The 18654-nt window shown below is 40.8% G+C and overlaps 1 protein-coding gene across 1 annotated transcript in view; it reads left to right on the forward strand.

The window, feature by feature from the left end:
* Positions 1-18201, forward strand: part of gnai1 (guanine nucleotide binding protein (G protein), alpha inhibiting activity polypeptide 1) — a 33001-nt gene extending 14800 nt beyond the window's left edge. The window contains exons 2-9 of the mRNA XM_049566900.1: positions 2440-2482; positions 5376-5517; positions 5845-6002; positions 10164-10292; positions 13614-13743; positions 13904-14057; positions 16286-16512; positions 16993-18201. Coding sequence (XP_049422857.1) covers positions 2440-2482; positions 5376-5517; positions 5845-6002; positions 10164-10292; positions 13614-13743; positions 13904-14057; positions 16286-16476 — 947 coding nt within the window. The 3' untranslated portion in view covers positions 16477-16512; positions 16993-18201. The remainder of the gene's footprint in view (positions 1-2439; positions 2483-5375; positions 5518-5844; positions 6003-10163; positions 10293-13613; positions 13744-13903; positions 14058-16285; positions 16513-16992) is intronic.
* The last annotated feature ends 453 nt before the right edge of the window (positions 18202-18654 follow it).

Below are 18654 nucleotides of genomic sequence, written 5' to 3' on the forward strand. Positions count from 1 at the left end.
ATGAATGTGGTTTATGAGGACGTCACAGATGGCTTTCATTTGTCAAAGAAAACATTTTTAATAAAAGGGCACTTCTAGGTGACCGGTTACAGGGAAAACGAGCAGCAGATGCATAATACATAATGGTCCCAGTGGAGGCCAACATGTCACACACACACACACGCTCACCACCACAAAGCCTCCTCAGGTGACTGTGGCCTCACACTAGATATGTCCTGGATATAACGAGAGCTGTTGCCATGGCACTGTGACGTTTGAGGGATCCACAAAGCAAAAGGCGTGCCGACAGTACGCTCTCCCTCTCCACCACCCCTCTCTTCTCATCTTAGCATTGTCTAATCGATCGGCTACAACACTGTCAATCTAATTAGTCACCGGCGCCGACTGCCCTCACATCCTGAGGTGACAGCATGTTTTTCAGCGCTTCACAACATTGTCCATAATAATCTCTCCTATACTTACTGTTAAGGCCAAGAGCCCTGATGAGGTGTTTTTTGAAATTCCAAACACACAGCTGTCTCAAACAAAGCCAGAATCAGTTGACAGCAAACTAGAGCAAGTCATCTGACTGAGCTCCCATGCGTTGACTAATCAGAATATTAGGCAGGAAGTGCCTGGAGCAGAGGCCAAACCAGAGCTTTAGAGACTGCTTTTAACTGAAAAACTGAAGCCATACACAGACCGTTGACTACAGAGTGATGGACGTAGCCACCGTGATGTAATTCATTGGTTTGTGGACTTTAATTTTGAAGCTTAGAGTTTGGCATTGTGGCCATCGCCATCTTGAAACCATCTTTTTGGAGCCAGACGTGACCATATTTGGACGAGAGGGTGAAGACCCCGATCAGGCAGTCGGCAGTATGGTGCGCCTCGAATTTTGCGCACCAAGTGGACTTTTTTTGTTGAAGCCTGACCCGATCAGACAGCGCTTTTTGTGGCTTGCTGCGTCCTTTTTTAACGCTTATTTTAGGATGACTCAGGGACAGTGTGATAATCAGCCGTCAGTCATAGGGCCTATTTATGGTTGATAGAACGTCACAAAGTATTTAAGGCTACAGTTTGTTCAGATATATCCTGCAACTTGCCCAGTAGGGCAACAATACAAGTGGGCTACCACTTGTCGTTGCCACCACAGAATGCCTACTTCTCAACTGATCTAATTCGACCATGGGAACAAAACACCAATGACCCCAGGTGCTTTTCCACTCTTAAGCTGAAGTTTGTTCAACTTGAGGCGTTAAGAGTGCTCCTGTAAAAACGCAAGGCCCTTAGCAACACAAAAGCAACGGGCAAAACGCTTCACTTTCATTTAAAACAATTACAAAAAGTCGCCCCAGGCTGCTAAAGTCTGCTCTGTCCGATCACAGTGTAAGCTGCCAGCTAAGTTAACTGTGGTAATGCTAATGCTAATTTATGCTTGCAAAAACAGTATTAAAACAAATTGTATTTACCCGAAGAAGTGAGTATCTGACTCCTTAGAGCAGCGGTTCCCAACTGGTGGCTAGTAGGTCCATTCTAAATGGACACCAAGTGACTCGCAAACGTGTCAAGTTTGAAAAAACACACTTTATTTTTAAGTACAATGAATTTTCGGTACAGTTCTTTTATTTTGTGACTAACGGCAACTACTTGCCAGAGACAGCAAACTAGCTCAACAACATGTCAAAACGCAAGTATGACGCTGAATGTATGTAAGTGTGTGGAGCTTGAACTAATGACTAAGGAGAAATCTGGACCCCGTGACTGGACCAGTTGGGAACCATTGAACAAGACTTTCTTTTGGCGACCAAAACGTGACACCTATACTCTGTGAATCTGAGTCACACCATGGTTACATTACCTAACCAGCGTTGGTGTCATGGTAGTGACTTGTCAATAGACCGCACCCAACTGTCACCCAGAGCAGCCTGCCTTTAATTATGCATCATTTTAAGCCTTATTTACTGTTAATGGTTATATAAAAACTTAAAAAGTTTCCCACTGTACAGTTGTCATGAATGCCAAAATTAGCTATAGAGACCAAAACTGTTTTTTGTACCAGGCTATTTCTGCTGTAAAGTTGGTCTCAAATGTGGCCATTCAAGAAACTTTTTGGTGCTTGTGTGTTGGCTTCACTTTCAGCCCCAGGGGTTGCCCCTTGCAGAGACATCAAGTTACACACACATACACACACACTTATTTCTCAGTTCTCCTTTGGTTGCGGTGGTTTTGCTCAGGTTTCATATTCATGGTTCCTTGTCATGCCATTTAACCACATTAGGTCATTGTATAAAAACACTAAGTGCTTTTCTTGGAAACATGCAGATAAAGGAAGTGAGCTGGGTGACATACGGGGTAAAAATGAATACGTAGAAACTATTTGGCTCCTTGCAAGCAACATTAACCTCTTGAAATATTTACACTCTCTAATAATCTCCTTTTCCTCTCTGTCTTTTCCAGGTGCCGGTGAATCAGGGAAAAGTACAATCGTCAAGCAGATGAAGTGAGTTCATTTCGCCGCTTCACATCTGATCAGCGAACAATCAAAACAAACTTTTGTCTTCTTCTTCCAGTGAATCAACAATGACTTCTCTCATCAGACGCGCATAACGGCACTGATAGAGTATTCATTTTGCACAACACAAACAGTGTCAAACACCAATCATGCTTTTATAGCGTCTCTCTGGGTGATATTATGCTCTGTGAATCGCATTACAAACAGGTACCATGCATAATGGATCGTGAAGACAGCCCAGCAGAATACATTAGTATAAACTCTGCCCATGCATCATCCACATGCTGCTTGCGTCCTACACATGAATTACATTTTTCATAAGCACCCTCGTTGATACACTCATCCATCAGAAGACATAGACATGTCAGGTGCACTTCATTTATGCATTTTTTTAAGAGCTCTTGAGCTCTGATGCTGCTTTTTCTTTTGGTTCTTTGCCTGTGAAGGATGTGCAGATACTGTTCCTGTAGAAATGTTATTTTACTACAAAAATGTACACTTACTGTGGCATGATAATGATTACATGTTGGTGTCATTCATTGACTAGTCGCCCGCTTGTTTACGATATTAATGTAATTATTAAATGATATATTTTGGTGGTTTGAGTTGAAGGTGTGAGAAAGAATAGTATCAGTAACATTGTTAACACTGAGCTACATTACAGAGAAATACAAAAGCGTACTAATGAACCTTCATTAATATAGGCCTATATTTTATCTACAAGTGCACGTCACACACTGAGCGAGCCGCCTGTTAATGACGCTGTTGGCTAATGGGCACGTAGCTACTTCCATGTTTCAGATGATACGTCATGTTTGTAGTCGACCAATGAAGATGAGTTTACATATCACCTTGGGTTCGTCCTTCACCTTCTCAAAATGATCCCACACTTTGGATTTCCTGCCCGACATGTTATTAACTAGCCTGTGGAATAACCGCAGGTACCAGCCCTGGAAATGAACCTGACTCCTGTCTGACTGCTGAGCGTGGCCACTTCCTGTGTCTGTCCTTTCAAATTAAATTCCCAAATGGTCCAGTCATATCAGTTTAGATTTATTTTGACAAGACGCAGCTACTAATAGAGTTTCACATTTGTTTTTTTGTTTTCTGCGACTAAACGACCAATGAAATCTTGCCGACTAGTAGGGCTGTACCCAAATATTCAGATATTCGAATATTCATTTCTGTGCGTAGGTATTCGTTATGAAAATTTGGTATTCGATATTTGTATTTTTATTTACGTATTTTTTATTTATTTATTTATTTTTTTTACATATTTTTTGGTGCTAAATGTAGTCTTTTTGTTGTTGGTAAATGTAGGTTATCAATAAAAATCAAAACTTTTAAATTGCATTGTTAAAAATGTGAAAATATAGTATCGCCTACTGAGCTCGAGTGCATCCATCTGAGGCTGTGGATCAGTGCCAAGTTTTACCACTTTATCTCTATTCCCTCTAACTTGTAGCTGTTTTTTCGTTATCTTTTGAATTTAATATGAATTATGGAACCGTTTTTGTCAACGTTTGTTTCCCCCATTTTGTACAATAAATTACTGTTTAAAGTTTCAACAAGTTTCTTTTGGAGTGCGTGACACAAGTGTGTTTTGAAAATGGCCGCGGACTGTCACCTGCTCAATGCATCAGTACCTTCGGATGCCATGACAGTAATAGATTTTAGATTAATAGATTATAATAATAAAGTCAAAATATCATTTACAGACCGATTTAACAGACAATCACTGCTGCCCGACTCGCAGGTCCATTTGCGGGTCCCGTGGGTTACGGGTCGACCCGCGCATCACTGCTCAGCTCAATCTATAAATGCTGTACACAGCAGTAGACATTATATTCTATTCAGGCCGGCAGAACCAGCAGCGCATCGGCTCTACAGTGCACGGCACTGCTAATTAACCATTTTATTGCAGCACAGAGTGTCTGCCAGCAACCAATTACTTGCAGAGGCTTCCTACAACTTGTTTCAATGGTTCCGATTTAATCAGAATACAAATTAAACAGGATGACTAGCCAATGTGAAAATCCAAAGAAAGCATAGAATAATGTACTGAAGGAGACTGTTGTGCCATCACATTTTTTTTGTGGTTTGAGAGCAAAGATCCGGTCGCCACTGTGCAAAACTCCGCAATACAGTTAGGTCCGAAAAAATCCCGGAGTCTGAATACAAGGGCTTGTGTATCTAACCTGAAACAACCCAATCTAAAACTTAAAGTAATGAGATGCACATTCCTTTACATTGGAGGGGAGGAGTGGAATAAAACCCCAAATGCAATTTAATCTGCCCATTCTCTGAATAATGGTAAAACCAATTCTGAATCTAAGTGAGTTTTCTGTTGTTTTTATGACTGTATAACAATGATGCTTTTATGTATTTTTTTTTATTAGATGTATTAATGTAAAAATGGGATAATAATAGCATACACATGTCATTCCATCTCCCCGTCTGCCCCCTGGCCTAGATCTCAGGACCACAATGGAAATAAGTCATGTGACTTCTGATAACCTAAAGAATTTCAGCACTGTGCGCACTTTTGTGTGCTGAATTTTAATGTATTAAATAAAGACCAATCAATCAGCACTGATGCAGCTGTCTCCCTGGAGGACCATAATTTAAGCAGGAGGGTCATTGTGGTTGACAGTATTTGTGCGGACGTTAGAACTGCTGTGTAAAGTCTGAGTTTTTATAGAGGAGGAAGAGAAGTCATTTCTAAGAAAGTTGAGAAACATCATTCAGCATGGAGAATCTGCCATGAAAAGCTGAGTTTTCTGTCTGTGTGTGCAGCATTCGGAACGATTTGGTTACTGTTTGTTGCAGTGCTGGAAAGCAGCTCGACTGCTGCTGACCCTGCTTTTCCCTTTTTCTGCAGGATCATCCACGAGGCCGGCTACTCAGAAGAGGAATGCAAGCAGTACAAAGCCGTGGTCTACAGCAACACCATCCAGTCCATCATCGCCATCATCAGAGCCATGGGGCGCCTCAAGATTGACTTTGGGGACGCCGCAAGAGCTGTGAGTGACGGAGGGAGGGGGGTGTAATTTGGTTGGTTTACAGTAGAAACCTGAAGTTAGTCTGTGGTGTTCGGAAACAAGCGGGTACTAGCAAAGGTCTGAGGTCTTTTCAGGTTGTTTAAAAGTCATTTAATTATATTCTAAGTCAAAGTTAATGTGATGTTTTGAAACGACAAGACAAAGGAATCAGCAGCTGCCACTGAAATGTCCTGATAACCCTGTGACTGGCATTTCAGCCTATTAGCAGATTAATGTTGACGATAATGGCAGTCTAACGACTTTGACGTCTGATTTATGATATTGATTCTAATGCGACTCCTCTCCCAGGACGATGCGCGGCAGCTGTTTGTGCTGGCGGGCTCAGCGGAGGAGGGCTTCATGACGGGAGAGCTGGCCGGTGTCATTAAGCGACTGTGGAAGGACGGAGGTGTTCAAGCCTGCTTCAGCCGCTCCCGCGAATATCAGCTCAATGACTCGGCCGCATAGTGAGTCACAAACACACACACGAACACACACATATAAACATAAAGTTGTATGGTTCTCCAAAAAACTGTGAGTCACCCCGCTGAAAAGACTCAGTGGTCCCGCACACACCAGTTTACTTCAGCAGCTTTTAATGACAGAGTCACATCAGATGACCAGACACATTTCTGCCATTCCTCCGCAAACACACTGAAATCTGCTGCCTCAAGTTGCTAAACACAACTTGCCCCAGCCGTCGACCACGCTCAGAGAGCTGCGGCACTATGCATCTATCTGGACTTTTACACTGTCAATATTTGCCCTCCTGTACCCAGCCTGAAGAGCGGTGGCTGGAAGGACAATTTAATCTTTGACCTTTCACCTCAGCACGGGAACATTTTGTCATGTGCTTAAAAGAGAAGTGCGGAAAATACTGAGAAAATCCTCCCTGCATTGTAACTGTATTTTCCGTGACCAGCCTGAGTCCTTTAGATATTGTGCAAGAGCCTCTGGCATCATAACAAATGATATCATCACGGGGCAGCTCCTGTGTTTTGTTACCAGAAAAGCCATTTGTCTTGTTTTGCTGCTGCGGAGCAAACATCAACGCTTACGTCGCAGGCCGAGGGAGCTGTTGGCCTTTTTCTAATTGGTCCCTCTAATCCCGCTGTCCAGGGGCTTTTCATGAATAAGGAACAGCATTGCTAAACCGTGTGTGGTTTTTTTACCTCACTTAATACCACTGGAAGACAAACAAAAGGCTTGTTTGCGTGAAGGGGAGATTACTTGTGTTTGTCTGCCAGCAACTAGAGGTCACTAATCTTGTTTTTTTTCCATTGTGATTTATCAGCAGTAACCTTGAGATAGTTGCTCGGGTCATAATGCACCCAGCGTGTGTGAAAATGGAGGTGTAAGTGTGACATCCTGTACGAGTATAGCAAATGCGTCCATACAATGACAACAAATACTCAACACATATTAAAGCTGCAGGCAGCAGCACCAAGTTAATGAGTCAGGAAATTAAAACAAGTTTTAATGATCGTTCAGAAGTCATTTTTGGAGTTAAATCTGAAACAATTCAAACCCACATTAAGGTATTTTTAGTCTTAAAATTCAGACTGCTGCCATCATTTTGGATGATATGAGGATCATTCTGTAAAGCGCACCTTCCTTCATGGGATGTACTTACACCTGACGTTGACAGTATTTCTGTCGTGGAAATAAATCTTACGCCAGCACCTGCAGGATGCATAAAAAATGCATATGAACTTAAAGAAGAACTGGGACTGAAATGTCATTCTCAACCTTTAAAACAGCAGATGATAAAATATCTAAACACAAGGTCCACGCAGGAGCTTTCAGTTATATTACACTAACTTCCTCAGGAGATGGAATTGGCCCAGTGCCCAGTTGTCCTGGAATTACAGATGTTTAAATGTTGGCTTAATGATGAAAAATGAAGAAATTAGCCAAAATTTTAAAATTGATAATTGTCATCGGCAACAGCACTGAGTCTCCAGAGTGTCTTAGTTCAACGTCTGCCCTGTTAGCACGAGCTAACACAACAACAGCGACTAACATCCAACACCGAGCCATATAAACGGTCCCGACAAACTCGCACTGACACACAAACAGCGTGACTTTTGTCCCTAAAACCATTGATAACCATAACCAGGGCTAACAGTAAGCCCTTGTTGTGTGTGTGCAGGCGGACTTTCACCAACTGACTCCGGTGCAGAGCACAGGCTCCCACAGCACTAGCCTAATGATAAACAGAGAGAGTGACAACAGGGCAAGGAGGGTCTGAAATAAGATTTTACCAATTTTAATTAGGAAAAAAATAGGAAAGTCAAGTTCAGCTTCAAATATTCACTGTTGATGACTACCAAAACTGTGGCACCCAAAAAAAATGGTATTTAGGACAGCCATCTTCTCCATACAACATGGCTGCCCGCTTAAAGGTGTCTTTAACTGATCACACGCAGTTTTATCAACAACTTTCTTGTACTGTTGCTGGAGTTTTTAAATTTTTCCTCAGCACTGTACAAATATATGCCTGATACCCATCTCCTGCCCGCATGGTCTTCTCACTTCAAAAAAGCAAGCAGGGCCTGAGTTTCATCTGCAAACCAAGTGCTTGCCATTTACTTTGACATGTAGCGGAATTGTCACTGAATGTTGTTGCTAAATGGGGACGGGGATCAAGAACTGGTTCTGAATTGTCCGATCCATCGGAATCGAATGCCCCAGAACTTATCAGTTTCTTTTGTCAAAGCCGGCATGCTTTTCTGATGTTAAACTCCTGTGTCTCAGCTGCTGGAAATTTGCAGCCAGACGACATCATGGCAGAGAGGAAAAATGGTGAAAAACATGGCTCCATTTCTTAAATGAAGCACTGCTTAAAAGTCTGTAGATGATAATTACAAGTAAGGGTGGAAGCACCAGCAATATACTGAACCATCTTTTGACCCAACATGGGCTCAAATTCCAGGAATACCATGCAGAGCAGTGGCACTCTACACACTAGTGCCACTGCTTCCCAACCGAGGAGCACACTCTCTACCGAGGGTAAATATTCTGTTATAGTAACATTCGAACCATGTGGGCAGGCTTAGCAGAGTTTTTCTTTGACTAAGACCTAAAAACCAATGCTGTACAAATAGTCTCTATCTACACAATGTTCAAACTCAGAGATAATAAAACCTGAGTAGGCCTTCTTTTTTATCACAAAGAGGATTAATCAGCAATCAATAAGGGAATCGATGAAGAATCTGAAAGATAAGCAGGGCCCATAATGGCATTGGTATCAATAAAATGTTATCATTTCCCAACTCTAATGCTGAATAATGATAATGAAGCCAATTTGATGTCACCGCTGTCCACTTAGAGGCAGTCGGCATGCTTTGGTCCGACCCTACAGCACAACTCTGTGCGCTTAAACTGGTAACGGAAATCAATGTGGCCAAAAGTGCCGATGGAAAGCTGTTGGGTCTGACCACCTCTTCAAGAATAGTCTCGCTCACCAGACCTTTCTCAAGAAAAGAAAAGAAAGGTCTGGCTGGGCCGACTCTCACTTTAAGATTGGAGGGAAAAACGCCCCGGCTGCTTGTATTTCTTTCAACCAATCACAATCGTTCTCGGTGGTGCCACAGCAACGGTGGGCTTGCAAAAATATTGCCGGGGGGAAACAGGTTTTGGTGTAACACGCCCACAAAAATATCGCCTACAGGACGCGAACCATGGCAGAAAAATGGCTACATCCCCACAAGATCAAACACTGTTAATGTTAGTAAAGGACGTGTTGAAAACGGTTGAAAACTGCTACACAACCGGAGGTGGTAGGGCGGGACTTCAGCGGGTGGCTTGTTCCACCCAATGAGAGGTCTTGGTCTGGTTGTTTTGGTGTGCACCTGAGTTTGATTGCTGTGTGCACACCTGCCCAAACAAACCGCACTAAGAGGGCAAACAAACTTGAGTTCGACTGAACAGAACCAAACAGGGCAAGTGTGAAAGCACTCTAAAATGATTCCATACCTCCATTCTCTATACCTGTATATTCCCGTTCACATCAACGAGAATGCTCGGGCCTGTCCCAGCAGGTATTTGACAGAATGTGGGACAGCACCCTGGACAGATGGCTCGTCCATAATAAGACTAACACAGAAACACACTCTTCAACGTAGGGAGTTTCCAATTCAGCTGCACGTCGTCAGGCCCGGGGATAAACCCAGAGGGAGTCCACCAAACACAGAGAAAACAATGCACAGTCCTCCTCACTAAAAATACCAGCGCTTGAGTTAAAACCCGGGACCTGCTCACTGTGAGGTTACAGCTCTCACCACTGAGCCATCATGTCTAAATTTACCACAGGCAAATTATGCCTCTTATCTTGTAACTTAACTGTGTTCAGCTTTAGCTAACTTTGGATGAGACTCTTCTATTAGAACTGAAAATGTCCGATTTTACAAACTTATGCAGGTATGTCCTAACTTTACAAAGTGTGTAGTCATCTGATACATGCTGAACTCTTTTTTACTCAAAGTAAATTGACTTGACACTTGACCCCGATACTTATGACACATTTCTTCCCACTTGTTCCTGCTCTCGTTCTCACTCCCCCTTTTCTCTCTGATGTTATTGTATTCCCTCCTAATGTCCTTTTTTCCTTTGTCTCCTTCTCTCAGCTACTTGAACGACTTGGACAGGATATCCCAGGCCACCTACATCCCAACTCAGCAGGATGTCCTGAGGACTCGAGTCAAAACCACGGGCATTGTGGAGACGCACTTCACGTTCAAGGACCTGCACTTCAAGTGAGAATTTCCTCACCGTAACAGCTGGCTCAGCCCCAAAGTGTTTTTTTTGTTTTGTTTTGTTTTTTACATGATGGCTTAATTAGCTTTCCTTCCTGTCACTGACTCATTCTCTCCCATAGAAATTCCCTTTGTGCACGTACAGCTGTAAGTTGTGACACAGTCTGTGAAGGTGTTGTGCGCATTAGTGATGACTCAGTCGGGGCCCTCTGTTGAAAAAAAAAAAAACATACAGGAAGTGGGGGCAGCAGGCCCGATGATATCATGATACCAGAAGTTTGGTAGCTGATGCCAGTATCATTGAAATTCATGCTGCTGGGCTTCACAACAGAAGAGAATAACACCATGTTATATGATCCATAAACACACACGCAAAATGGTTCTATGTTTGTCCTTTTTTGTGCAATTCCAGACAGCAGCTTCAATCTACAGTCATGATGACACACCACTGCTGTCAGAGTTTATTGCAACACAATACAGTACTTCTGTAAAGTAGTCATTGCTCGATGTCATGTAGGAATTACACAGCAGTGACCGACCAGCTTCATGAAAAGCAAAGTATTTGTTCCACCTCATATTTCCTAACAACATCCTGACATCAACATCATGATGTCGGTCTTTCACATATTGCAACAAGTTAAATGTGATTACTTCTTTTATACAGTCATTGTTTTTTGTCTAACAGTCCCTTTCCCAGTCCTGCCTTTAAAACAATAGTATTTCCAGATGTGGCTCTTGCAGTTTAGTTGACCAGTAGGAGCTCTCACAGGAGCTAAATGAGGCTTTTCTTAGTTCTGTTTGCCACAGCTGTGTGCATTTTTTTGAGATTGTTTCACACAGCATCCCTTTGGAACCTGGTTTGAAAGTGATCTTTATTTTTGGATTTGCTTGTCTAGAAATTTTCCCTGAATGTGAGAAATTGATAAAGATATGTACATGATGTCTGACGTAAAACACTTTATAGTAAGCAGTATTTTAGCAACATCTAAACCTTTTGACTAGGACTGAGCAATATGGCCTAAAAATAATATTGCGATATTTTTAGACTGAATCACAATGCATAATATATATCTTGATATTTAGAAATCTAGACTACCAAAATACTAAACTACTAAATAAACTACTGTTACAGTTAAGTTAACAATAAAGTTAAATAAAGTAATGTTATACTTAGGTTATATAAAGTACTGTTATAATGAAGTTAAATAGAGTACTGTTAAAATTAGGGATGGTATTGTTAAGATGTTATCGATATTACTACACTTATCAATTTTTCTTATCAGGTTGGTACTTTATCAATACTCTTATCAGTTCTTTTTCATTACTTAATAATTGTATTTTAGAAAATATATTAGTTTTAAAAAAGAACAACTTCAGAACAGGATTAGATTTGAATATTTTAAATAAAAGTGTTTTTTCTAGAGCAGCAACAGTAACTTTTGTACTTCATTTAACCAAGTTATAACAATAAAGACAGATAAAGCACTGCTATAATAAAGTTAAATAAAGTACTGATATGATAAATTGAAATAAGATAACTATAAGATAACTAATAAAACTATATTAATCCACGCTTGGGAAATTCACGTCACAGCAGCTCAAAGCACTGACAGAAAAAAGGAGGGTGACAGTATTACTGAATAAAATAAAGATTGTTTCAATAAAGTTACAATAAAGTTAAAAAACTATATATAAATTAAATAAAGTACTGTTATAATAAAGTTAAAATACTATAATAAAGTTAAAGTACGGTTATAATAAAGTTAAACAAAGTACTGTTATAATAAAGTTAAAATAGTTATAATTAAGTTAAAGTACTGTCATGATAAAGTTAAAGTACGGTTATAATAAAGTTAAACAAAGGACTGTTATAATTAAGTTAAAATACTATAATAAAGTTAAAGTACAGTTATAATAAAGTTAAACAAAGGACTGTTATAATAAAGTTAAAATACTATAATTAAGTTAAAGTACTGTTATGATAAAGTTAAACAAAGTACGGTTATAATAAAGTTAAACAAAATACTGTTATAATTAAGTTAAAATACTATAATAAAGTTAAACTACTGTTATGATAAAGTTAAACAAAGTACGGTTATAATAAAGTTAAACAAAAGACTGTTATAATTAAGTTAAAATACTATAATAAAGTTAAAGTACGGTTATAATAAAGTTAAACAAAGGACTGTTATAATAAAGTTAAAATACTATAATTAAGTTAAAGTACTGTTATAATAAAGTTAAAGTACGGTTATAATAAAGTTAAACAAAGGACTGTTATAATAAAGTTAAAATACTATAATAAAGTTAAAGTACTGTTATGATAAAGTTAAACAAAGTACGGTTATAATAAAGTTAAACAAAATACTGTTATAATTAAGTTAAAATACTGTAATAAAGTTAAAGTACTGTTATAATAAAGTTAAACAAAGTACTGTTATAATAAAGTTACAATACTATAATAAAGTAGTGTTATGATAAAGTTAAACAAAGTACTGTTATAATTAAGTTAAAGTAGTGTTATGATAAAGTTAGATGAAGTATGCTATAATAAAGATGAATAAAGTACTGTTACAGTAAAGTTAAAAAAAGTACTGTTAAAGTACTGTTATAATAAAGTTAAAGTACTGTTATAAAACGTTAAAGTACTGTTACAATAAAGTTAAATAAAGTACTGTCACAGTAAAGTTAAATAAAGTACTGTCATAGTAAAGTTAAATAAAGTACTGTTGTATTAAAGATAAATAAAAAGTACTGCTTTAGTAAAGTTAAATAAAGTTTAGATACAATGAAATAAATTAAAGTAGAACCACTGGTGCTTTTATTCTGAAGCACCTGGAGTTAGCAGTTAGCTGAAAGTTAAACTGTTACAGTGACAAAGTTAAACATGAGGTTGAATTCACTGTGAGCAGAAACAACTAACACCTCTCTGGTTCATATGTTAATATTTGCAAGTCGTACTGGTGCTCCATGGTAGCAAAATGCAACTAATCTCCCACCACTTCTTTTAACTGCAGAAGCTAAATGTCTGCTGCTGCTCTGAATTGTTTCCCTCTGCTGTTACATGGCAGACGTTTGCTGGTCATTTGAGTATTCTCTGCACTAAGATTGTATCAGTACTGTTTTTTTTACAAGGAACAATAGACAAAGAATCTCTGTTTCCTTTATTTCTTACTGTCATCACTCAACACTGCAGCAGGACCAGAGCAGCCGCAGCGACTCTTCATTTATGTTTTTACCTCGGGGTTTCACAAACACTGCTTGTACTGTGTATGTATGTTTGTGTGCTGACGAACATGTTTACTTCTGTCCTCCCTCCAGAATGTTTGATGTTGGCGGTCAGCGGTCTGAGAGGAAGAAGTGGATCCATTGCTTTGAGGGTGTGACCGCCATCATCTTCTGCGTGGCCCTGAGTGACTATGACCTGGTGCTGGCTGAGGACGAGGAGATGGTGAGTGCCTCAGCCTCTGACTCATGTATCAACACAACAGCATGCACTGTGTGTTTGTACACAGCAGGAACTTTGGGTGGAATATGTAAAGGATAGATTCCCTTTAGGATCAGTGAGCAAAACACAATGATCAACATCGCCTTCCTCTTTCTTTCTTCAGAACCGAATGCACGAGAGTATGAAGCTGTTCGACAGCATCTGCAACAACAAGTGGTTCACGGACACCTCCATCATCCTCTTCCTCAACAAGAAGGACCTGTTTGAGGAGAAGATCAAGAAGAGTCCTCTCACCATCTGTTACCCAGAATATGCTGGTAAGATTGCCAGCATTTTACAGAACATGTTTGAGAAGTAGCCAATTTCTTTTCTACCTTTCCCCAAAGTTTTTCATAATGTGACTAAGACTAAGAACATTTTTTGTGAATTAAAAGTCTTACTATATTTGACAAGACTTAGACGAGAAGATCAACACCATACTCATATCTGTTTGCTAAATATAAGGCTACAGCCAGTAGCCAGTTAGCTTAGCTTAGCATAAAGACTGGAAACATGGAAACGGGTAAACTTGTAATGCCCAAAGCTAATAAATCCTGCCGACCAGCAACTGGTAACTGTGGGCTGTTTCTAGGGAGCAGTGACGTCTCGCAGTCGTAAGCTTTGACAAGATGACACCTCATCGGTCTCCGCGGATGGTAGATGAGCCATATGTTTATGCTCAACACGTCGTTCGTTGGAGTGTGCTCCAAAACACCAGGGCGTATACAAACAAAATGTTCTACAGACCCTTTTAGAGCCGGCGTCACAATGATGTCAGTTTGCTAGCTGGAGGCACAAGATGACTTTTCACCACAGTTGTTTTATTGGGAGCCAGAATAGAAGGAGTCATGGCTCAAAACTTAAATTTTATCACATGCCCGTCTTCAAAAAGAAAGACAACGATGGTTAACTGCGATAAGACAAAAGGACTGGATGGAGACCATCATCAAAAATGCTCACATGTGCAGCACAAACTTCATATCAGATTGGGGAGATGTTACGAGGAAAATTTGATTTCCTGGTAAAGCTAACATTAACTTCGATGGTAAAACAAACTGGAGGAATCTGTTCAAGTGTTGTCCTCCTTTGTAAGATTGGCATCAACCACAAAACTTCCTGTGACATCATCCATCCACTGAGTGAGAGCATACGAGTCGGCCAGTCTGGTCCCATTGGTCAGTGTTTACTTTTCCAGGTAACACTTACGGTCCCGTAGAGTGAGTGACCTGACATGGAGCATTCGTAAATTCATTCATAAATTCGCCCTGTTGGTCGAAGAAACGGAGCTTAATATTTCTACATGAATGAAAGAACAGTTAAGAGTCCGCATGGCGCTCTGTACTCTGAGAGTGCAGTGCTCTGGATAACCGAATGGTACATTTCGACAGCGCTCCGAATTTACGAATGGTCCGGTTTGTGCCAGAATGCACTCCGGCACTCTGGGTTGATATTTCTGGATGCAGCACTTCATCATCTTCCTCCATTGTCTAAAACAAGCCAACAGAACTTGTTACTAAGAGCTAGCTTATGTCTGTGGAGAATTGTTTTGCCTCCTGCTAAGCCCCGCCCACCAAAAAACCATCATACTGTTTACCAACAGTAAAAGGGTCCATGGATAAGGTAGAAACAAAGTCAACAAGTGTACAAGAACAACGTCACAGGAAATGGAGGCTGTCTGGCGACATCAGTAAACAGCGGCATACTGCCAGACGTTGCACTTGTTTACTGTAATTAATATTGTTCCCCCCTGGGTCACCACTCTGTCCATGAGATTGTTTTTTTTTTTTTTTCAGCTTTTATAGTGGTCTCCGGTGTTCCTCTACACCCTGCAGCAAAAAGCCTCTTCTTTCCCCAGTGTGGTGGCTATTTCTGTACAAGAATTTAAGGCCATTTTACTGTCCCAGTGGTCTCTCAATAAGTACTTGAAGAGATGTCTACACAGGCGAACGTGCTTGACCAGGTCAATTAACGAAGTCATTTTTTGGCACACAAACATAAACCAACATAAACACATCTTTACATGACATTGGCAGCAACCAGCAGAGACTTCAGACAGTTACTGCTCTCAGCCAAGAAACACTTAAGCACTTAACCCCTCATAAAACCACAACTTGTTCAACCCAAAATCAAAAACACATACTTTTCCTCTTACCTGTAGTGTTGTGTTTTTCAACAGACTGTTTTGGTGTGAGTTGCTGAGTGTTGGAGATACCAGCCATAGAGATGTCTGCCTACTCTTGAATGTTATGGAACTAGAAGGCACTCGGGTTGTGGTGTTTAAAGCACCAAAAAATGCATTTGAAAAACTCAACATCAATGTCTCCTTTCCAGAAACCATGACCTGGTTACTCAAGATAATAGAGACAAACAAGCAAATATTTAGCAGGATGAAGCCCAGCCATGCCACTCCGTTCTCAAACAAGACAAATACACTATTTCAATACCTTTTCCTATGTTTCGACTTCCTGACTCTTTCACTTCCTGCTCTTCGTCCTTTCTTTTCCAGGCTCCAACACGTACGAGGAAGCAGCTGCCTACATCCAGTGTCAGTTCGAGGACCTGAACAAGAGGAAGGACACCAAGGAGATTTACACCCACTTCACCTGCGCCACAGACACCAAGAATGTGCAGTTTGTGTTCGACGCCGTCACCGACGTCATCATCAAGAACAACCTGAAAGACTGTGGTCTCTTCTGAGGAGAACGGTGGTGGAGATAACCTTTTTCTTTCCTGGTAAGGAACTCATCATTCTTGCTTTTATCTTTCTAACAATGAAAGTGCGCACCCCTTGGTCTGGCTCTGCGTTATGAATGAGGGGGCATGTCAGGATCAGGGTTATGACTGAAAGGATGCAGTGGGTGTTGCTGAGGAAATCATGAGAGCCAGGTTTAAGTGTGCGCCTGCATTCTGTCTTTTCTCTTTCAAGTGTGTTCAACAAATTGGTTTAAAATGGTTCGTTTCCAGAGCTTAAGCATTCAGAATTATGGAGCGTAGCTGGAGTTGACCACAAAGATGCGGTGTAATCCATCATAATCACATTCCTAATTAAATCTCTGAAATCAGGCTTAAATGCATTTTCTGCTCCATTTAGATGTTTGTGAGATGATGGTTGCAAGATCCAAAACCCTCATTCTATAAAACCACTCACACCCATCTCTCCTCCTCCCCAACGTCTTTCATGTTTGTTTCTCCCTCCCCTTCTTCTGTCCTCAGGCAGTGGAGCCAGTTTATTGTGCATCTTTGGTGGGGAAGATGAGAAGAGTCAGGAGGATCAGTCACGGACCAGTGCTGTACTATATGCCACTTTTAACAGCTTTATTTATGTTTTTGTCTTGGAACATTTTGAACTAGCGTTAACGACATTTGTGTAGGATGTTTGTATCATTGTAAAAGCGTCACCGCAAATTTTCCGCACACTTCTGTTTTTTTAAATTTACTTTTTTTTTTAATTTTTTGAGGAGAGGGAGGAGGAAATCACGTTTTTTGCTGTTCCTTCTGCCGCTGTCTCTGGAAAAGGAAACTTTGCCGTTGGTGGCTTCTTTTCTTCCTTCCCTACAACCAAACAAAAGGGAAGAAAAGGGGTTCAACTTTTTGAGTCCAGTTTGTTGGTACTTGTGCCTTCGCATGCCTTTTTACTGCGGTCGTAGTCCCAATGCTTGTTCTGTTGCCTGCTGAATTGTTCTAAACATAAAGAGGTAAACTTGTTTTCATATGTTAGTGTCCCTGCTATCTTCTATGTGCACACCACTGAGCTATCGGGAGGAGGAAGATTTCCCTCTGGTCTAAAGGTACATGGGTCTCCATGGTGACCAACATGTAGCCTCCACCGTCCCCTATCCCCCATCCCCCCACCAGCCATGACAATGGAAGGCCTCGCCGGCCGCTCACACAGTACAATACTGAGATGTATATTGTTACATTCGCCCCGCAGATCCGGGGTTCTGGTTTTTAAACAGTGTACAAAATATCCATTCTTCCCAACCATTCGGAAAATGGTTAGCTGAGGCACTGAGCTAATTATACGCTCGAGACCAGGGTAGGCACATTTTAATGTATATTTTAATGTATTCGGAGGAGAGTTTTTGGGAGTTTTTGGTGTTAAGGAGAGAAAAGCCGAACCACAGGAAGAGATGGGTGTAAAGGTGAGGTAGATGTCTGAATGTGTTAGGGTTCAGACGTGGTTCCACCAATCAGTTTGTGAAACCTTTCATTCAAGTGATGGAAGCTAAGATGGTTAAGGGAGCCTGGTCTGTGATTTTTAGATCAGTACCACTTTGCCAAGAAGAGTGATAAATACAGTCCTGGATCTGTTCATATGAAGAAACTGCCACAACTGTCGATGTATGTGTATGTTCTCCATGGATGGAGAATCTTTGTAGACTCATCTCCCTTATTTTGCTAATAAAAACCATTTACAAACCACATGGAGTTGCTGTTTTATTGAACATATGTACCTTCAACATTCATTCATTTTCCGGTACCACTTAACCTTTTAGGGGGGCGCGGGTGTGCTGGAGCCTATCCCAACTGACACTGGGCGAGAGGCAGGGTACACCCTGGACACCACTTAACCTGCATGCACAGAAGGGTTCGAACCAGAAACCCTTTGGCTGTGAGGTGACAGTGCTAACCACTGCACCGCCCTGTATCTTAAACAGTTCTGCCGAACATCGGTATCGGACGATATTCACCTTGTTGACTGCCATTGCTGATCAGCAAATGAGATGACATCCACCATCATGCAACATCCTATTGTCTCAGGGAAGGTAGAGCAGGTTGTCCAGTAATCAGAAGATCAGCGGTTCGAAGTATCCTTGAGCAAGATACCGAACCCCAAATTCCGCCCAATGGCTGTTCCATCAGTGTGTGAGTGTA

This window comes from Epinephelus fuscoguttatus, linkage group LG22, assembly GCF_011397635.1.
Source record: "Epinephelus fuscoguttatus linkage group LG22, E.fuscoguttatus.final_Chr_v1".
Taxonomy (NCBI): domain Eukaryota; kingdom Metazoa; phylum Chordata; class Actinopteri; order Perciformes; family Serranidae; genus Epinephelus; species Epinephelus fuscoguttatus.